The sequence below is a fragment of the Hyperolius riggenbachi genome, chromosome 5, assembly GCF_040937935.1.
Source record: "Hyperolius riggenbachi isolate aHypRig1 chromosome 5, aHypRig1.pri, whole genome shotgun sequence".
NCBI lineage: Eukaryota > Metazoa > Chordata > Amphibia > Anura > Hyperoliidae > Hyperolius > Hyperolius riggenbachi.
Window position 1 is genome coordinate 255,879,493 of NC_090650.1, and position 20,631 is coordinate 255,900,123.

At 44.1% G+C, this 20,631-nt stretch overlaps 1 protein-coding gene across 1 annotated transcript in view; it reads left to right on the forward strand.

The window, feature by feature from the left end:
• Window positions 1-20,631, forward strand: part of EXOC2 (exocyst complex component 2) — a 290,595-nt gene that overhangs the window by 256,808 nt on the left and 13,156 nt on the right. Inside the window, exon 25 of the mRNA XM_068236811.1 lies at window positions 20,096-20,157. Within this exon, the coding sequence (XP_068092912.1) occupies window positions 20,096-20,157 (62 nt within the window). The remainder of the gene's footprint in view (window positions 1-20,095; window positions 20,158-20,631) is intronic.

Below are 20,631 nucleotides of genomic sequence, written 5' to 3' on the forward strand. Positions count from 1 at the left end.
TGTGGAGAAGGACCGATTCCAGACCTTGGGGGACCTGCGGAAGCAGTGGACTGAGTCTGGAGTAGAAACATCCAGAGCCACCGTGTACAGGCATGTGCAGGAAATGGGCTACAGGTGCCGCATTCCCCAGGTCAAGCCACTTTTGAACCAGAAACAGCGGCAGAAGCGCCTGGCCTGGACTACAGAGAAGCAGCACTGGACTGTTGCTCAGTGGTCCAAAGTACTTTTTTCGGATGAAAGCAACTTTTGCATGTCATTCGGAAATCAAGGTGCCAGAGTCTGGAGGAAGACTGGGGAAAGGGAAATGCCAAAATGCCTGAAGTCCAGTGTCAAGTACCCACAGTCAGTGATGGTCTGGGGTGCCATGTCAGCTGCTGGTGTTGGTCCACTGTGTTTTATCAAGGGCAGGGTCAATGCAGCTAGCTATCAGGAGATTTTGGAGCACTTCATGCTTCCATCTGCTGAAAAGCTTTATGGAGATGAAGATTTCATTTTTCAGCACGATCTGGCACCTGCTCACAGTGCCAAAACCACTGGTAAATGCTTTACTGACCATGGTATTACTGTGCTCAATTGGCCTGCCAACTCTCCTGACCTGAACCCCATAGAGAATCTGAGGGATATTGTGAAGAGAAAGTTGAGACACGCAAGACCCAACACTCTGGATGAGAAGGTCCAAGCAAAAAAAAAAAAATGAGTTTCACTTACCTGGGGCTTCTACCAGCCCCATGTAGCCATCCTGTGCCCTCGTAGTCACTCACTGCTGCTCCGGTCCCCCGCTGGCAGCTTTCTGACCTCGGAGGTCAGGGCCGCATTGCATACATTTTTACGCATTCCAGCTAGTGCAAGAACAAAAATGTATGCGTTGCACCACTAACGCGTAAAAATGTATATGTTAATCCTGCACTAGCGGGAATGCGTAAAAATGTACACAATGCGGCCCTGACCTCCGAGGTCAGAAAGCTGCCAGCGGGGGACTGGAGCAGCAGTGAGTTACTATGAGGGCACAGGATGGCTACATGGGGCTGGTAGAAGCCCCAGGTAAGTTAAACTCATTTTTTTTTTTTTTTGCTTGGACCTTCCCTTTAACCACTTCGGGACCACAGTCTTTTCGCCCCTTAAGGACCAGAGCCTTTTTCTCCATTCAGACCACTGCAGCTTTCACGGTTTATTGCTCGGTCATAAAACCTACCACCTAAATGAATTTTACCTCCTTTTCTTGTCACTAATACAGCTTTCTTTTGATGCTATTTGATTGCTGCTGCGAGTTTTACTTTTTATTATATTCATCAAAAAAGACATGAATTTTGTCAAAAAAATGACTTTTTTAACTTTCTGTGCTGACATTTTTCAAATAAAGTAAAATTTCCTATACATTTGAGCGCGAAAGTTATTCTGCTACATGTCTTTGATAAAAAAAAAAACATTCAGTGTATATTTATTGGATTGGGTAAAAGTTATAGCGTTTACAAACTATGGTGCCAAAAGTGAATTTTCCCATTTTCAAGCATCTCTGACTTTTCTGCGCACCTGTCATGTTTCATGAGGGGCTAAAATTCCAGGATAGTACAAATACCCCCCAAATGACCCCATTTTGGAAAGAAGACATCCCAAAGTATTCAGTGAGAGGCATGGTGAGTTCATAGAAGATTTTATTTTTTGTCACAAGTTAGCGGAAAATGACAGTTTGTGACAAAAAAAAAAAAAAAAAAAAGTTTCCATTTCTTCTAACTTGCGACAAAAAAAAATGAAATCTGCCACGGACTCACTATGCTCCTCTCTGAATACCTTGAAGTGTCTACTTTCCAGAATGGGGTCATTTGTGGGGTGTGTTTACTGTCCTGGCATTTGGGGGGTGCCTAATTGTAAGCACCCCTGTAAAGCCTAAAGATGCTCATTGGACTTTGGGCCCCTTAGCGCAGTTAGGCCGCAAAAAAGTGCCACACATGTGGTATTGCCGTACTCAGGAAAAGTAGTATAATGTGTTTTGGGGTGTATTTTTACACATACACATGCTGGGTGGGAGAAATATCTCCGTAAATGACAATTTTTTTATTTTTTTTACACACAATTGTCTATTTATAGAGATATTTCTCCCACTCAGCATGGGTATGTGGAAAAATACACCCCAAAACACATTATACTACTTCTCCTGAGTACGGCGATACCACATGTGTGGCACTTTTTTGCACCCTAACTGCGCTAAGGGGCCCAAAGTCCAATGAGTACCTTTAGGATTTCACAGGTCATTTTGAGAAATTTCGTTTCAAGACTACTCCTCACGGTTTAGGGCCCCTAAAATGCCAGGACAGTATAGGAACCCCACAAATTACCCCATTTTAGAAAGAAGACACCCCAAGGTATTCCGTTAGATGTATGGTGAGTTCATAGAAGATTTTTTTTTTTTGTCACAAGTTAGCGGAAATTGATTGTAATTGTTTTTTTTCACAAAGTGTCATTTTCCGCTAACTTGTGACAAAAAATAAAATCTTCTATGAACTCGCCATTCTCCTAACGGAATACCTTGGGGTGTCTTCTTTCTAAAATGGAGTCATTTGTGGGGTTCCTATACTGCCCTGGCATTTTAGGGGCCCTAAACCGTGAGGAGTAGTCTTGAAACCAAATGTGGCAAAATGACCTGTGAAATCCTAAAGGTACTCATTGGACTTTGGGCCCCTTAGCGCACTTAGGGTGCAAAAAAGTGCCACACATGTGGTACCGCCGTACTCAGGAGAAGTAGTATAATGTGTTTTGGGGTGTATTTTTACACATACCCATGCTGGGTGGGAGAAATATCTCTGTAAATGACAATTATTTGATTTTTTTTACACACAATTGTCCATTTACAGAGAGATTTCTCCCACCCAGCATGGGTATGTATAAAAATACACCCCAAAACACATTATACTACTTCTTCTGAGTACGGCGATACCACATGTGTGACACTTTTTTGCAACCTAGGTGCGCTAAGGGGCCTAACGTCCTATTCACAGGTCATTTTGAGGCATTTGGATTCTAGACTACTCCTCACGGTTTAGGGCCCCTAAAATGCCAGGGCAGTATAGGAACCCCACAAGTGACCCCATTTTAGAAAGAAGACACCCCAAGGTATTCTGTTAGGAGTATGGTGAGTTCATAGAAGATTTTTTTTTTGTCACAAGTTAGCGGAAAATGACACTTTGTGAAAAAAAAAACAATACATATCAATTTCCGCTAACTTGTGACAAAAAATAAAATCTTCTATGAACTCATCATACACCTAAAAGAATACCTTGGGGTGTCTTCTTTCTAAAATGGGGTCACTTGTGGGGTTCCTATACTGCCCTGGCATTTTAGGGGCCCTAAACCGTGAGAAGTAGTCTTGAACCCAAATGTCTCAAAATGACCTGTGAAATCCTAAAGGTACTCATTGGACTTTGGGCCCCTTAGCACAGTTAGGCTGCAAAAAAGTGTCACACATGTGGTATCGCCGTACTCAGAAGAAGTAGTATAATGTGTTTTGTGGTGTATTTTTACATATAACCATGCTGGGTGGGAGAAATATCTCTGTAAATGACACATTTTTGATTTTTTTTACACACAATTGTCCATTTACAGAGAGATTTCTCCCACCCAGCATGGGTATGTGTAAAAATACACCACAAAACACATTATACTACTTCTCCTGAGTATGGCGATACCACATGTGTGACACTTTTTTGCAGCCTAGGTGCGCTAAGGGGCCCAACGTCCTATTCACAGGTCATTTTGAGGCATTTGTTTTCTAGACTACTCCTCACGGTTTAGGGCCCCTAAAATGCCAGGGCAGTATAGGAACCCCACAAGTGACCCCATTTTAGAAAGAAGACACCCCAAGGTATTCCGTTAGGGGTATGGTGAGTTCATAGAAGATTTTATTTTTTCTCACAAGTTAGTGAAAAATGACACTTTGTGAAAAAAACAATAACAATCCAATTTCCGCTAACTTTTGACAAAAAATAAAATATTCTATGAACTCATCATACACCTAACAGAATACCTTGGGGTGTCTTCTTTCTAAAATGGGGTAACTTGTGGGGTTCCTATACTGCCCTGGCATTTTACGGGCCCAAAACTGTGAGTAGTCTGGAAACCAAATTTCTCAAAATGACTGTTCAGGGGTATAAGCATCTGCAAATTTTGATGACAGGTGGTCTATGAGGGGGCAAATTTTGTGGAATCGGTCATAAGCAGGGTGGCCTCTTAGATGACAGGATGTATTGGGCCTGATCTGATGGATAGGAGTGCTAGGGGGGTGACAGGAGGTGATTGATGGGTGTCTCAGGGGGCGGTTAGAGGGGAAAATAGATGCAATCAATGCACTGGGGAGGTGATCGGAAGGGGGTCTGAGGGGGATCTGAGGGTTTGGCCGAGTGATCAGGAGCCCACACGGGGCAAATTAGGGCCTGATCTGATGGGTAGGTGTGCTAGGGGGTGACAGGAGGTGATTGATGGGTGTCTCAAGGTGTGATTAGAGGGGGGAAATAGATGCAAGCAATGCACTGGCGAGGTGATCAGGGCTGGGGTCTGAGGGCGTTCTGAGGTGTGGGCGGGTGATTGGGTGCCCGCAAGGGGCAGATTAGGGTCTAATCTGATGGGTAACAGTGACAGGTGGTGATAGGGGGTGATTGATGGGTAATTAGTGGGTGTTTAGAGGAGAGAATAGATGTAAACAATGGATTTGGGAGGTGATCTGATGTCGGATCTGCGGGCGATCTATTGGTGTGGGTGGGTGATCAGATTGCCCGCAAGGGGCAGGTTAGGGGCTGATTGATGGGTGGCAGTGACAGGGGGTGATTGATGGGTGGCAGTGACAGGGGGTGATTGATGGGTGATTGACAGGTAATCAGTGGGTTATTACAGGGGAGAACAGATGTAAATATTGCACGGGCGAATTGATAAGGGGGGGGTCTGAGGGCAATCTGAGCGTGTGGGCAGGTGATTGGGTGCCCGCAAGGGGCAGATTAGGGTCTAATCTGATGGGTAACAGTGACAGGTGGTGATAGGGGGTGATTGATGGGTAATTAGTGGGTGTTTAGAGGAGAGAATAGATGTAAACAATGGATTTGGGAGGTGATCTGATGTCGGATCTGCGGGCGATCTATTGGTGTGGGTGGGTGATCAGATTGCCCGCAAGGGGCAGGTTAGGGGCTGATTGATGGGTGGCAGTGACAGGGGGTGATTGATGGGTGGCAGTGACAGGGGGTGATTGATGGGTGATTGACAGGTAATCAGTGGGTTATTACAGGGGAGAACAGATGTAAATATTGCACGGGCGAATTGATAAGGGGGGGGTCTGAGGGCAATCTGAGCGTGTGGGCAGGTGATTGGGTGCCCGCAAGGGGCAGATTAGGGTCTAATCTGATGGGTAACAGTGACAGGTGGTGATAGGGGGTGATTGATGGGTAATTAGTGGGTGTTTAGAGGAGAGAATAGATGTAAACAATGGATTTGGGAGGTGATCTGATGTCGGATCTGCGGGCGATCTATTGGTGTGGGTGGGTGATCAGATTGCCCGCAAGGGGCAGGTTAGGGGCTGATTGATGGGTGGCAGTGACAGGGGGTGATTGATGGGTGGCAGTGACAGGGGGTGATTGATGGGTGATTGACAGGTAATCAGTGGGTTATTACAGGGGAGAACAGATGTAAATATTGCACGGGCGAATTGATAAGGGGGGGGTCTGAGGGCAATCTGAGCGTGTGGGCAGGTGATTGGGTGCCCGCAAGGGGCAGATTAGGGTCTAATCTGATGGGTAACAGTGACAGGTGGTGATAGGGGGTGATTGATGGGTAATTAGTGGGTGTTTAGAGGAGAGAATAGATGTAAACAATGGATTTGGGAGGTGATCTGATGTCGGATCTGCGGGCGATCTATTGGTGTGGGGGGGTGATCAGATTGCCCGCAAGGGGCAGATCAGGGGCTGATTGATGGGTGGCAGTGACAGGGGGTGATTGACGGGTGATTGACAGGTGATTGACAGGTGATTGACAGGTGATTGACAGGTGATCAGGGGGGATAGATGCATACAGTACACGGGGGGGGGGGGGGTCTGGGGGGGGTCTGGGGAGAATCTGAGGGGTGGGGGGGTGATCAGGAGGGAGTAGGGGGCAGATTAGGGACTTAAAAAAAAAATAGCGTTGACAGATAGTGACAGGGAGTGATTGATGGGTGATTAGGAGGGTGACTGGGTGCAAACAGTGGTCTGGGGGGTGGGCAGGGGGGGGGTCTGAGGGGTGCTGTGGGCGATCAGGGGGCAGGGGGGGGGGAAATCAGTGTGCTTGGGTGCAGACTAGGGTGGCTGCAGCCTGCCCTGGTGGTCCCTCGGACACTGGGACCACCAGGGCAGGAGGCAGCCAGTATAATAGGCTTTGTATACATTACAAAGCCTATTATACACTGTTGCAGCGGCGATCCGGATGCCAGTAACCCGCCGGCGCTTCCGAACAGCCGGCGGGTTACGGCGAACGGGGGGCGGAGCCAGTCCCCGGCGGCTGATCGCGTCACGAATGACGCGATCGCCGCATAGCCACTCCCGCAGCCGCCCCCGCCGATGGGCGTATTGCGGTCGTTTGGGCCCAGACTTTGCCGCCGCCCATCGGCTGGGGGCGGTCGTTATGTGGTTAAGGCCGCTATCGAAGCATCCTGGGCCTCCATAACACCTGAGCAGTGCCACAGGCTGATTGCCTCCATGCCACGCCGCATTGAAGCAGTCATTTCTGCAAAAGGATTCCCGACCAAGTATTGAGTGCATAACTGAACATAATTATTTGAAGTTTGACTTTTTTTGTTTTAAAAATCCTTTTCCTTTATTGGTCGGATGAAATATGCTAATTTTTTTAGATAGGAATTTTGGGTTTTCGTGAGCTATATGCCAAAATCATCAATATTAAAACAATAAAAGGCTTGAACTACTTCAGTTGTGTGTAATGAATCTAAAATATATGAAAGTCTAATGTTTATCAGTACATTACAGAAAATAATGAAATTTATCACAATATGCAATTTTTTTGAGAAGGACCTGTATAAACCAGTAAGATAGAGTTTGGGAAAGAGAGTGAGAAAAAGGTTTGAACTTGATGATACTAATTATATACTTAGTGCTAGCATCAAAAAGAAAATATTAGATACAGATGTCGACCTCAAGACGTGAGCTGAGTTTAAGCTGCTAGGTCTATCATAATATAGGGGTACACTTTATATAAATAGGTAGCGTTGGACGATGTCTATATATTTTAAGATTACAAGTGTTGTGACAGGAGACGAGAAGTGGGCTATAATTTACTATCTATGTGGGGATATTGATTATTGTAATAGTAGTACATAGGAGAATAATGTGACAGGAAAACGTGTCTCAACCAGGAGACATAATGTCTCGGTATCGTTCCTTGCTCTGGGGATAAGGCCCTTGGCTGCATTTAGAAGAAAAGGGATAAGTGTTTTTTTTGTATCCTCTAATACTACCAGAGGTCTTATGGAATAACACCGTCCAGGGTCCCAAGGCAGATTAATATCTTTAATGATTTTTATTAGTTCTAGTATTGTGTTCCAGAAATTTGCTAATTTTGGACAGCTCCACTATAAATGCAGATATGTCCCGGGGTTTCCACACTCCCTCCAGCACTCGTCGGAATGGTCAGGGTCAAAGGTTGATAGACACTCGGGGTGTAGTACCATCTTGCTAGTAATTTATAGTTTGATTCCTGTATTCTAGAACTAATGGAGGGCACATGAGCCAGCTCCAGCACCGTATCCCTCTCATCATTAGTCAGGGTGGTTCCAATTTCCATTTCCCATTTGTTGAGAAAGGCAGGGTAGTCTTTGTATACTTGATTCAACAAGATATCATAGAATAGGGATATACCATGTGAAGGTATAGATCCTGAAGTTAGGATTTTTGTAAGAGGATTGGGGGTGGACAATATAGTGTTGCCTGTGAGAAGAGTAGAAAGAAAGTGCTGGAGCTGACCCCTATGCCATGTGTCAAACGGGAGGGTGCCTGTTCTAGCTCTAAATAATTCGATAGGCTGTAATTTCATTTCTTGGTTAAGTACATCGGAAAGTCTGAGCATTCCATCTGGAGTTCCTGACCACTTTTGGAATATAGAATTGTTAAAACCCAGGTAGAAATAGGTTGAGCCTGATAGAGGGAGCATGGGGGACACCCCTTGAGTACCATAAAGAGTACGTGTTATTTTGTGCCATAGAGCTAGCGTCACTGAGACTGTAGGAAGGGGGATGTTTAGCTTTTTACTATCTATTTCTGGGATCCATAATATATCTTTTAATGGTTGGAGACTACATAGTTGTTCCAGTTGAGCCCATTTCCGACTGGTTAGGGAAAAGGTTCAGTCTAGAATGCGATTAAGATGTGTCGCCCAATAATGGAATTTCAAAAAAGGGGAGCCCAGTCCTCCATTATGTTTCTTTCTATATAGGGTAGATGCACTGATTCTACGTTTAAGATGTTTCCAAATACAATTAAGGAATTTACTATGAATTTTCTGGAAGTATGAATTAGGTATATGAATAGGAAGCATCTGCATGATAAATAAAATTCGTGGAAGGACGTTCATCTTTAGAACCGCAATTCTGCCTAACCAGGTTATACCTAAGGTTTTCCACCTAGCTAGGTCAGAGTCAATGGAGTGCAGTATAGGGGTGAAATTGTGAGCCAGAGCTCTTGTGGAATTATCTCTGGCTTCTCTCCCCGGTATGAATCCAACCTGGTCCGGGTTAATGAGTTTGGGTAAAAGAACTCCTAATCTAAGTGCCAAGACTTTTGCGTAAAGTTTGATATCTCCATTCAGAAGGGAAATGGGGCGATAACTTTGGCATTGGTTCGTATCTTTCCCTTCCTTGTGTATCACTGAGATGTGAGCATGTAAGGCATCGATAGAGAAAGGGGATTCCTTAGAAATAGAGTTGAAGTATTTTTGCAGAGGGGTTAATAAGATCTGGCTATATGTTTTATAGTATAGAGTGGGTAGACCGTCAGGTCCAGGAGTTTTCCCCAGTGGGGCCTTTTTGAGGGCGGTAAATATTTCGAACTCAGTAATCTCCTCCTCAAGCAATTTGTTCTCGGCCTGGAAAAGTTTAGGTAAATTGATACTGTTTAAGTACGATTCAATCCTACGATTCCTAGCTGATTTGGCTTCTGGGTTCTCATTAGCTCTGATATCATAAAGGGATTGATGGTACTCTCTGAAAACTGCTGCTATGTCTTTAGACAGTGCGACTACAGTATCATGTTTGGTTTTAATTTGAGGGACAGAGTTGGTTTTTTTACGTTTCCTAAGAGCCCGTGCAAGCATACGGCCACATTTGTTTCCCCATTGATAATATTTATGTGATACTCAGAAACAGCATGGATCTAGCTTTGGAGTCTAAGTGGTCATTGAGTTTAGATTTCAGGGCTGTAAGAGTTCCTGATTCACGGGGTGAGTAGATTTGTTTTGCACAGGTTTCTAGGGCTGCAATTTGGGCTATTAAGGTGTCAGTTATAGCTGTGTATTCTTTTTTTGAGTCTGCTGCTATGCTGTATAAAATGCCAACGAATAAAGGCCTTATGGGCCTCCCAGAGCGTTGAGCGTTTGAGGGTTGGTCATTGAGTTCAAAATATTCTGTCAATTTCTGCTTAAAGTGAACCTCCAGACTAAAAATTGACTCAGCAGCACTGGAAAGGCCTGGTGTTTCTTTAACAGTTTCACAGCATCAGAACTTTTTTCTCTTATACAAGCCTCATTTTTAGCTGCACAGAAGAAAACTGCCCGGGCATTTTTCCCCTAATGCTGTGCAAAGCATGATGGGATTTCTGATGTTGTTCTCATTCTGCTGTTTTGGTGCATTTTTTTTTTTTAATTTTGAATTTGACATTTGAAGCCTAGCACGTGCAGCTGTGAGGGGTGATCAGGACACAGGACAGTTGGAACTGTGTCTCCTGCTCCCTGTCACCTCCTTTCAACCAAAAAGATGGCAGCCCCCATGACAAAGATGGCAGCCCCCATGAATCACAAACATTTGCCTGTTCTTTTAAAACGGGGTGGGTAAGAGATTATATTACCTATCTATTCTAATTAACATAACTAATGTAACTTAATGACAGTATGTTTGTTTAGGCTGAAGTTCCCCTTTAATTACGTTGCATACAATCGGATCTGCAATAAGGCTTTCGTTCAATCGCCAAGAGTTAGATTTAAGGTGGGGTAGCATTAGGTTAAGTTCTATTATCACTGGGGCATGATATGGGATGGTAAAATCTTTAATACCTGCCGAAACAAGTCTCTGGAGATCCTTGTGTGAAACGAACACAGTATCAATTCTGGTATAGGAGTTATGAGAGTGAGAGAAAAAAAAAAGAGTAGTCTTTCTCCCTGGGATTCATAATTCTCCATGCATCCATAAGTTGAGCATGGTGTAATGGAGTTTTGGCTTTTTTTAGTTCTTTAAGAGAGATAGAGATCTTGTTAGAGCTTGAATCCATTTTAGCGGCCCAGATCATGTTAAAATCCCCAGCTACTAGTAAAATACCTTCTTGGAACTGTTCCAGTTTATTTAGGAAGGGGCCCAAAGTTGAAGTTTGATCTACATTTGGGAGGTATACTGAGGCAAATGTTACCTTGAGACACCCTGTATGGTACCTTTTACTGCTAACCATCTACCTGAGGCATCTGAAAGAGAGTCGATATGAACAAAGAGGATCCCAGAGCGAAAACCAATTGCAACCCCTTTTGATTTAGAGGAGGAAGAGTTAGGGATATTTTTGGCTTTAAAGCCACTAGAGACTGAGGATAGAAAATGGGTCTCTTGTAAGCAGGCCACATCAAGTTGCAGCCTATTTAGTTCCTGTAGAATTTTGAAGCGTTTAATTGGGGAGTTTGCCCCGTTAATATTATAGGTGCCAATTTTAATGCTTTGTAAGGTCATTTTCAATTATTTAGGGGGGTATTCAGCTCTTTTTTATGTCCCCTTCCGTCATATCGTCTCTCTGTTGTCAGCCTGTCACATAGCACACAATATTTAAGTACACAACCAAAGTGAGGTTTGTTCAAACCAGTATTCAAAGGAAGAAAAGGAGAGAAAAGGGTAAAAAAAAATGAGAAGAGAGAAGGGATAACCTTATCAAAATCTAACATTGAATGTGAATGTAGTAGGGATAGGAGAAACATATTCAACATGAATATTAAACATATTATGGTCAGGTAAACACGCCAAAAGGGCGCCATTCTTAGCTATGTGTGCCAGGCCGGAGCCTGGAAACATTGTTAGAGTTCCTGATAGGGTTTGGCAGGTTGTCCTAGCATTCAGGTGACTCTATGTAAGGGTCAATTCACTCGCTGCCTAGTCGGCTCTCAGTTTAAACAGCTTTTATAAATCAAATTCAACATGAACTTTCAGCTGTATTCAAGTGCATAACCCTTTCGCAAAAAGGGGGGAGATCATTAGCTTGGAGGCAAACATAGGCAATGGGGGAAGATCAGAAGTACCGCTAGCGAGGTGATGAAGTGGGTGAGTTGTTATGAGATCTCCGTGCAGGGTAATCCTCCTTTTTGGGATTATATGGGGACCACTGCTCCATAGGAATAAAATTTAGATTTGTCAATCTGGGGCACCAATCTTCCACTGCTGTCTGTCCCAGTCCGAGGGCAGTGCAGAAGTCGCTTAGTTCCCCAGGGTATTTGAGAGCCTGGAGCTTTCCATCGTGTCTCACCAGAAGAGCAAAGGGGAATCCCCACCAGTATTGTATGTTGCGGGCTCGGAGAGCGTCTAGCACCGGGCGGAGGATTCGCCTCTGTTGCAGGGTCTCAAACACTAGGTCCGGGTATAGTTTAATTGCAGCTCCATCAAATTCCAGTTCGTTCAGAGCCCTCATCTTACTTAGCAACTCTTCCTTTTCGTGGTAGTAATGGAGCCTGCATATTACGTCACGTGGACCTGTGTTGGGCCGATTGTGTGCCCGTATACCTCTGTGAACCTGGTCAAACTAGATGTGTGTGGATTCAGGCCTAACCAAGATTCTATTAAAGATGACTTTAACTACTGTAGGTCTTCGTCTGAGGTAGCTTCGGGCAGGCCTTTCAGTCGCACATTATTGCGTCTATTGCGGTTCTCATGATCTTCTTGTTTATAGATCACTTGCCTGATAAGGCGGCTATGGTCCGCAAGAGTGGTAGTGATATCAGCTATAGTAAGGTTGTGTGTAAGAACTCGCTCCTCCACCGCCTCTACCCTATGTCCTATCTGGACAATGTCAGTTCATAGGCCTGCTACTTCTGAGCGGATTACGGATTCCATTCTGGCCATCATGGGTTCAAGGTCAGCTTTTGTTGAGGGCTGGACCTCGTACTCACGTTTCAGAGAGTCAGCTCTGGAGTTAGTAGAGTGGGTAGGGGAGGCAGCAGTTTGCGGAGCTTCGCGGTCTTTGGATGCTGTGTCTTTCGTTGTGCCCGGCACCATCTTGCCTTCATTCCCGCTTCGGGAGGCCAAGCGGGTGCTTTTCAGAAGTTGCGCGATGTTAGGGGTTCAGCAGTTCTTTGATTTGGAGCTTGATTTTTTGCTGCATCGATACATCAGCCTCCAGTATGAAAAAGCTGTTTTTGCTGGAGTAATGCCTGATAGTAGAGCCTCGGCAGCAGGAGCTCAGCGTTCTAGCGTCTGTCCGCCATGATGTCCTGGCCACGCCCCCTGACTGCATTTTTTTCTCCATATTACTCTGTGACCACAGAAAGTTTTGGTTTACTATAAAGGAGAACTTCATGAGGTTTCATTGAGTTGGCAATTGAATAGGCATAACGATTGCAATGTATAACTTTTTGTTGCCAGCTGTACAGTCTATTCACATCCTCTCTGCCACTAATTTTGTCAGAAGGATGTTAATGTTGGCCCATAATGCCAGATGAGCACAGTGAGCATGCTATCGTGCACCTGTGCTCATAAACCCAGGCAACATTTGTGGGACTAACCAGGGTATCCAATCCTGGTGGTATCTCCTGGTGGTATCTCCTGGTTCCTGCAGCAATCGTTTTCTCTCCCTTTGCTTGCACTGCAGCCAGTTTCCTGTACTTTCATGTGCCAGGTCCCAGCTTGATGACATTACTAGACTACCAGGGAGACATATATTATGTCAGGGCCTTGTCAGTTAACCTAGGCCAGGTGTCAAGTAATAAATTCAAATTGACAGTAAACAAATTTATATGGAGGAAAAAACGCCTATTAAACTAGAACAGATAAGGAATTATAATGCTGGGAATGCACGGGTTGTTTTTGAGCTGATTAGATAGATAATTTCCGACATGTCCGATCACCGTTTGATCGTTTTGCCGTTCGATTTGTCATTGAAGTGGATTGAAAAAAATAGGAAAAAACGAGCGGAACATAAGAGAAATGAGTGGGAATCGAGCGGCAAAACGATCGGAGCGCAGAATCGAGCACCAGAAACGACCCGTGTATTCCCAGCATTACATAGCAGCAAGACTAGATCATACCATGGTAGACCGTTACACACACTGGGAGAACATTCGAAAAGAACCAGTAATGTTATATAATGTAGCTGTGTTGGCTAATTAGGAGAGTTACATAGTACGTAGTAAACTCATGGTGAACCACTAGGATTATATAAGGGACTAAAAGGACCCTAAAAGTTCCTCCTCCTGAAAAAAAAAAGATTCTAATTAACAATTTGGCTTTTTAATAGAGGGCATTTGCAATTTTCGTATTTTCCACCATATAAGACGCTCCGGAATATAAGGTGGACCTAGGTTTAGAGGGTAAAAACCAGGGGGGAAAATATACATATACTAAACCTGGTGCGTCCATGTTCCAGAAGCATCTTGTACATGTTCTCCCCCAAATGGTGTCCTCCTGTGTCTCCCATGTCTCCCCATGTGTCCTTCTGTATCCCTCACGTGTCCTCATGTATTCCCCATGTGTCCTTCATGTCTCCTCCTGTATCCCCCATGTCTCCTCCATGTCTCTCCTCATGTGTCCCCCGTGTCCTCCTGTGTCCCCATGTGTCCTCTTCTGACCCGCAGTGCGTCCACTGCCTCCCACGTGTCATTTCCCCCTCCCCTTTTGTCTCAAAGGCAGGGGATTCCCTGCCTTTGCCATATAAGACGCAGAGATTACGGTATTCAGTTTTGCGTGCAAAAAATAACTAACATGATGCAAGTCTGCGCAGGGAGTGCAGATCTCTGAATAGCCAAAACACATCCAGAACTACGGGTGTACAGTGTGCCAATTGGCTGTTAATTTTACAATTCAAAACTAACTCAACAATTTAAACAATTTCAGTTTATTGTTTAAATGGTTTGGCTTTTCAGGGGCATAAAGGATTGATTGGGAGTTTCTTCTTGCTCAGGTAAAACTGAATCTTCTCCAAATCTTCTGTTTTAATGAGGCAATTTTATATTTAGCATACACCAGGAAATGGAGTGGCTGACGCAAACAATAATTGCATGCGAGTTCCTCTCCCACCCCCAAGCTTTCATTTATTGGTCATCCTGAGTTTCTTCCAGTTTTCTTAAATAAAAAAACATTTTCTTGGTGTATATCCAACTCCTTTACAACAGCAAATATTCTAGGTTGGAGGTAGAGATCTTTCTCACAGTTTAATCAGGTTATTCCCAGAACAGAACTTTTAAAAATGTAACTACCATAGATTATGAATTTCTTATTAAAACATTCTAGTTCTACACCTAGAGACAATTTAACCTTCTTTGAGTGCTTGTTTTTAATGATCGGAATAGATGCACTTCATGATGACAATGCAGTTCATTTATTTAAAATCATATCATAGACATACTCCACCATCAGAAAATGATTTAAAGGGAAGGTTCACGCAGGAGCTAAAAAAAAAAAATCCAAATCCACTTACCTGGGGCTTCCTCCAGCCCGTGGCAGGCAGGACGTGCCCTCGCCACGGCTCCGCAGGCTCCTGGTCTTCTTCGGTGGCGCACCCAAAATGGCCAGGCCCGGCTGCCAGGTCGGGCTCTTCTGCGCTCCAATGTGCGTGTCACTGGTGCGCGCTGTCGTCGTTGGACGTCCTGTGGGCTGTACTGCGCAGGCGCAGTAGTTCTGCGCCTGCGCAGTACAGCCCGGAGGATGTCCGATGACGTCGGCGTGCCCCCTTGAGGAGCATTTTGGAGCGCAGAAGAGCCCGACCTGGCAGCCGGGCCTGGCCAGGTCGGGTGCGCCACCGAAGAAGACCGGGAGCCTGCGGAGCCGCGGCGAGGGCACGTCCTGCCTGCCACGGGCTGGAGGAAGCCCCAGGTAAGTGGATTTTTATTTTTTTTTAGCTCCTGCATGAACCTGGCCCTTAAAGAGATCCTAAACTGAAAATAAAAAGTCAAAATAATCATACTTACCTTCTGTGTAGTCTACTCCTCAATCTCTTTCTCCTCTCCTGCGTCCTGTTTTTCCACTGTGATCAATGGATTTCTCTGTCCTCCATTTTGAAAAAGGCCATTACCCCTAACAGCGCCCTGGTCAGCACACTGTTAAACTGTAATATCACCCACTTGAGCCATAGGGAAACATGGACATTACCTTGCACATTCAGTTGTAACTGACAGCTGCTGATATATAACTGACAGCAACTGGTATATTTCAGTTCTGACAAAATATTGTCAAAACTGGAAGGGATCACTATAAGAAGAAAATGGTGAGCTTCTGAGAGGAACTGACAGTGAGGTTAGTATGTAATATTCATTTGCAGCTACATCATGTGTTTATTTTAAATAATTTTCCTTGCTGCAGGTTCCCTTTCAGGGAGAACACAGACCAGAAACGATAGGTAAAATTAACACTCAAAAGTTACTGACAAGAGTGACCAGTGAGGGAATAGACGGCTCAACTGTTTACTGGGATCATACTCCCTCAGCTATGCATAAATTATATCCAAATAGTCCCTTGTGATGTACCACAGGATGCCAACATGATTGGACTGTATTGCATTTTTTGGGAGTTTTCTATGGTTGTACATGGAAAACGCACTAGAATGGGTAAAACAATAACATGAAATCCTCTTAAGACTCTTATTTTAACCACTTCAGCCTACAGGGTTGAAATTTTTTTTGCATCTGAGCAACTTTCACCTCCCATTCATTTGCTAATATCACTACTCGGCACAATGAATGGATCTATATCTTGTTTTTTCCGCCACCAATTAGGCTTTCTGTGGGTGATACATTTTGCTGAGAATTAATTTATTGTAAATCCATTTTAACAGGAATATTAAGAAAGAAATGGAAAAAAATCATTATTCCTCAGCTTTTGGCCATTATAGTTTGAAATTAATACATGCTACCATAATTAAAACCTATGTACTTTATTTACCAATTTGTCCCGCTTATTACACCATTTAAATTATGTCCCTATGACAATGTATGGCGCCAATATTTTATTTGGAAATAAAGGTGCATTTTTTCAATTTGCGTCCATCACTATTTAGAAGCCCATAATTTAATAAATCATATTGATATACCGTATTTTTCGGACTATAAGACGCACTTTTTCTTCCACAAAAGTGGGGGGGAAAAGTCAGTGCGTCTTATAGTGCGAATAGTAAATTTTGACCAGCACCTGTTTGTCCACCATCCTGTGTTCTGCATTCTATGCCATGTGCATCCTCAGCGCAGTGTCTGCCCCCTTTCTATGTCCCCGTCCTCACGCTGCAGCCACTTTTTACTGTGTCCATTGTCCCCTGTGCAGCGTTCTCCTTGTCCCCGTCCCCGTGTATCATGTCCCCATGTCCGGACTGCTGTTTCCGTACTCACGCTGCAGGCACTTTGTATTGTATCCAGTTTCCCATGCGTCTTCCTTGTCCGCGTGTATTAAATCCCCATGCCCGGAATCCTGTGAGTGTAATCGCCGCAGCCACGCGACTCTGATAAGGAAGTACTGTCCCAGACCGCCAATCGCTGCCGCTTATTGCTCCTGCTTCCTTTTTGATAGGAAGCGATGGTCTCGCCGGCGGGACCAAGGGGAGTGCGCTGATTGGCTCCATTGTTGGAGCCTTCGTCCCACCCTCCAGACTGCGTTCAAGGCAGAGAGAGAGAAGGGAGCACAAACGGCAGTGTGATAAGCGGTCCGGGGAAGCGGCCCCCTATCCCTATTGGTAGATGTCTCCTCTGCTTACTTCCTCTTCATTGGAGCGTTGTTGCGGCTATTACAGGCACATGATTCCAGGCATGGGGACGTAATACACGCGGACAAGGAGGACGCTGCACGCATGGGAAACTGGATACAGTACAACATGGCTGCAGCGTGAGTACGGAAACAGCAGTCCGGACATGGGGACGTAATGCACAGGGACAAGGAGAACGCTGCACACAGGGGACACCGGGCACAGTAAAAAGTGGCTGCAGCGTGAGTATGGACACAGCAGTCCGGGCACGGGGGACACAGGGACAAGGAGTGGACGCTGCACACAGGCACAGGGGGCACTGGGCACCTACAAAGTCATTGGCTTCAGCTGAGTGTGCACACAGGAGTCTGGGGACATAGGAGACAGGGAAAAGGAGAGGGCCGCTGCACACAGGAACAGGGGACATCAGCTACAGTATGGACACAGGTCAGATGTGGGGGGATGTAGGAAGGAGGACAACGGTGACAGGGGGACACCAGAGGAGACAGGAGGACAGAGCATGGCACAGAGTAACTCCAGGGGACACAGTGGAACACCAGAGGATGACATAGGGGGAGACAAGAAGCACAAAGAAGGCTCAATAAGGACATAATAGTTGGGGGGAAAGATCCATAAGACACCCCTGCACTATAGAGGCACCAGGTTTAGTATATTTTTTTCCCTAGTTTTTGACCTCTAAACCTAGGTGCGTCTTATAGTCCGGAGCGTCTTATAGTCCGAAAAATACAGTACTTCTTTGACATGAATATTTAAAAAGTTCAGACCCTTAGGTAACTATTTGTTTTTGTTTTTTATTGTAATTTTTTTTTTATTTATTAAAACTTGTATGTGGGTATTTTTTGGTGTGGGAGGTAAACAGGGGATTTTTCATGTTTAAAAATGTATTTATTTAGTACAAAGTGTGTTTTTTGGAGTAGTTTGCTATTTGGCCACAAGATGGCCAGAGTCAAAAAGAAGAAAGAAGACCAGAGCTCAGAAAAGCCCCCGTTTTCTCTGGGGGGGTCCGATCAGTGAAAGGGATTTATAATCCCTTTCATTGATCGCTGGGATAGAGGCCAGCAGCGGGGGCACGCACGGGGGGGGGGCGCGGGTGCATGCGAGACCCGCGGCAGTGCGCGCAGCCTAACTGGACGAAAATTTTCGTCCATATAGGCTGAAGTGGTTAAAGTGTAACCGAGGCGACATATGACAGGATGAGATAATCATGTGTATGTACAGTGCAAAACATGTTAATAACCAGGCTGTTTTGCTTGTTTAATTTTGCTGCCTGAAAGAGTCAATTTTCAGGCATGTAAGTGACAGCTTCTGCTTTGTCTTTTCGGGAATAAAGTTAACCTCACTGATAAGCGAATTATAGTCATAAAAGTTTTCCTGGCAGAATACAACTTTTGAGGGCAGGGTAGAGAGAAAAAGGTCAATAGTCAATGTATTTTAACTCTGGGACACTTAATAGACTGACATTAATGAGAGATAATAAGACATTCATTCTACTTTGTAAATGTTTAACTATAAAATAAAACCATGGGATATCTTAAAAAAAAAAAAAAAAAAGTCATTTTTATGAGTAGGAGTATGAATACAATTGTTTATCTCATCAGTTTTTCACCTTGGGTTCACTTTAAAGAGAATCTGAAGCCATTTAAATTACCTCTTTGTATTGGCCAGTTATCTTAAAGAGAATCTGTATTGTTAAAATTGCACAAAAGTAAACATACCAGTGCGTTAGGGGACATCTCCTATTACCCTCTGTCACAATTTCGCCGCTCCTCGCCGCATTAAAAGTGGTTAAAAACAGTTTTAAAAAGTTTGTTTATAAACAAACAAAATGGCCACCAAAACAGGAAGTAGATTGATGTACAGTATGTTCACACATAGAAAATACATCCATACACAAGCAGGCTGTATACAGCCTTCCTTTTTAATCTCAAGAGATCATTTGTGTGTTTCTTTCCCCCTGCAGCTATCTTCCACTGAAGTGTCAGGCTTTTTCTTCCTGCAGAGTGCAGACAGCTCTTCCTGTATGTAATTCCTCAGTATGTGAAAGCCCAGCCAGCTCAGAGGAGGATTTATCCAGCTTGTAAAAGATAATAGAGCAGAGAGAACCTGCCATAATCTAAATAACACACAGGCATTGTGCAGTGGGGCCTGGAGGGGGGAGATACATCACAGAACCACAACACTGAAGAAATTGGCAGCCTTCCAGACACAGGCTGACAAGTCTGACAAGAGAGAGATAAGTTGATTTATTACAGAGATGGTGATAGTAGAACGTGCTGCAGTAAGCCAGAACACATTAGAATAGCTTTTGGAACTTGTAGGATGATAAAAAACAGGATGCAATTTTTGTTACGGAGTCTCTTTAAGCAAGCTGATTTGCCGCATCCCCGTGGCAGACCGAGGTATTTTATCCCCCCAAAATTCCAGTTACCCCCCAATTGCAAATAAATAAAATTACAAAAATACAAAAAGTTAAATAAAGAACACGGCGTGCAAAGCTGGGTGCATATGCAGCCCCACGAGAAAACAATGCGGGGATGCCCATGCACACACAACACACACAGTGTTATGTGCAAAAATCCGTGTGAACAACGATTGCCAAAGGTGATTGGATGAAAAGTGCTGGTAGTGCCCAGGCGGTTCCCCCGGTTTCCTGCACCCATACACTCCGGTAAGGCAGCCTTATAGTTTCCAGCACTACCAGCACTTTTCATCCAATCACCTTTGGCAATCATTGTTGTTCACCCAATAGTTTATGGTAGTTTTAGATCCACATGTTGCTACAGCTATATGATAAATTATTATTATTATTTGGTAAGAACATTACAGTACCAGCATACCAGTACATTCAGTAGAACATGATTTGTGTGAGAAGTTTTACAAACTTGTTATAATGGTGTGAATTATTCAGAATTTAACCACTATTTTTTCCTCAACAGGCACGCCTTGAAATTTGCTCACTGAGAGATGCAGTTGCCATTTTCCTGACAAATGATAGTAGGTATGTATACTCCTTGGACTCTACAATAAATCATACAGAAAGGCTTGTGAAAGGATGCAAGGACAACGTTCCCTTCCACATAGACATTTTATTAAGGGTGCATGATAGAAGAATAATGTTATGTCAGTGTGCTTGCATGTATAGATACGTTAACATTTTACCTTCACAAAATACTTTAAAACTGCAGCCTGTTTAGTAATGCAGCTCAGTTTCATAATTGATTTAGCAGTTTTTATGAGGTATCTCTGCATGAACCATGCTGTGTTTGTCTGTAGCAAGAAAAATTGTTAACTACGGTATCTGCATAAATGTCTCTGGATTTCAAGCAACAAGAATAGCTAAAAATGTACTTGTTTTACATAGCATGAGGAATGGTTAGAAATTCAGTCAGACTTGTATTATCTTTTTATGTCACGAGAGCCATTAGGAAATCCGTGTTCCAGACAGAATTGTATAGGTGTTACCAGATCTCAG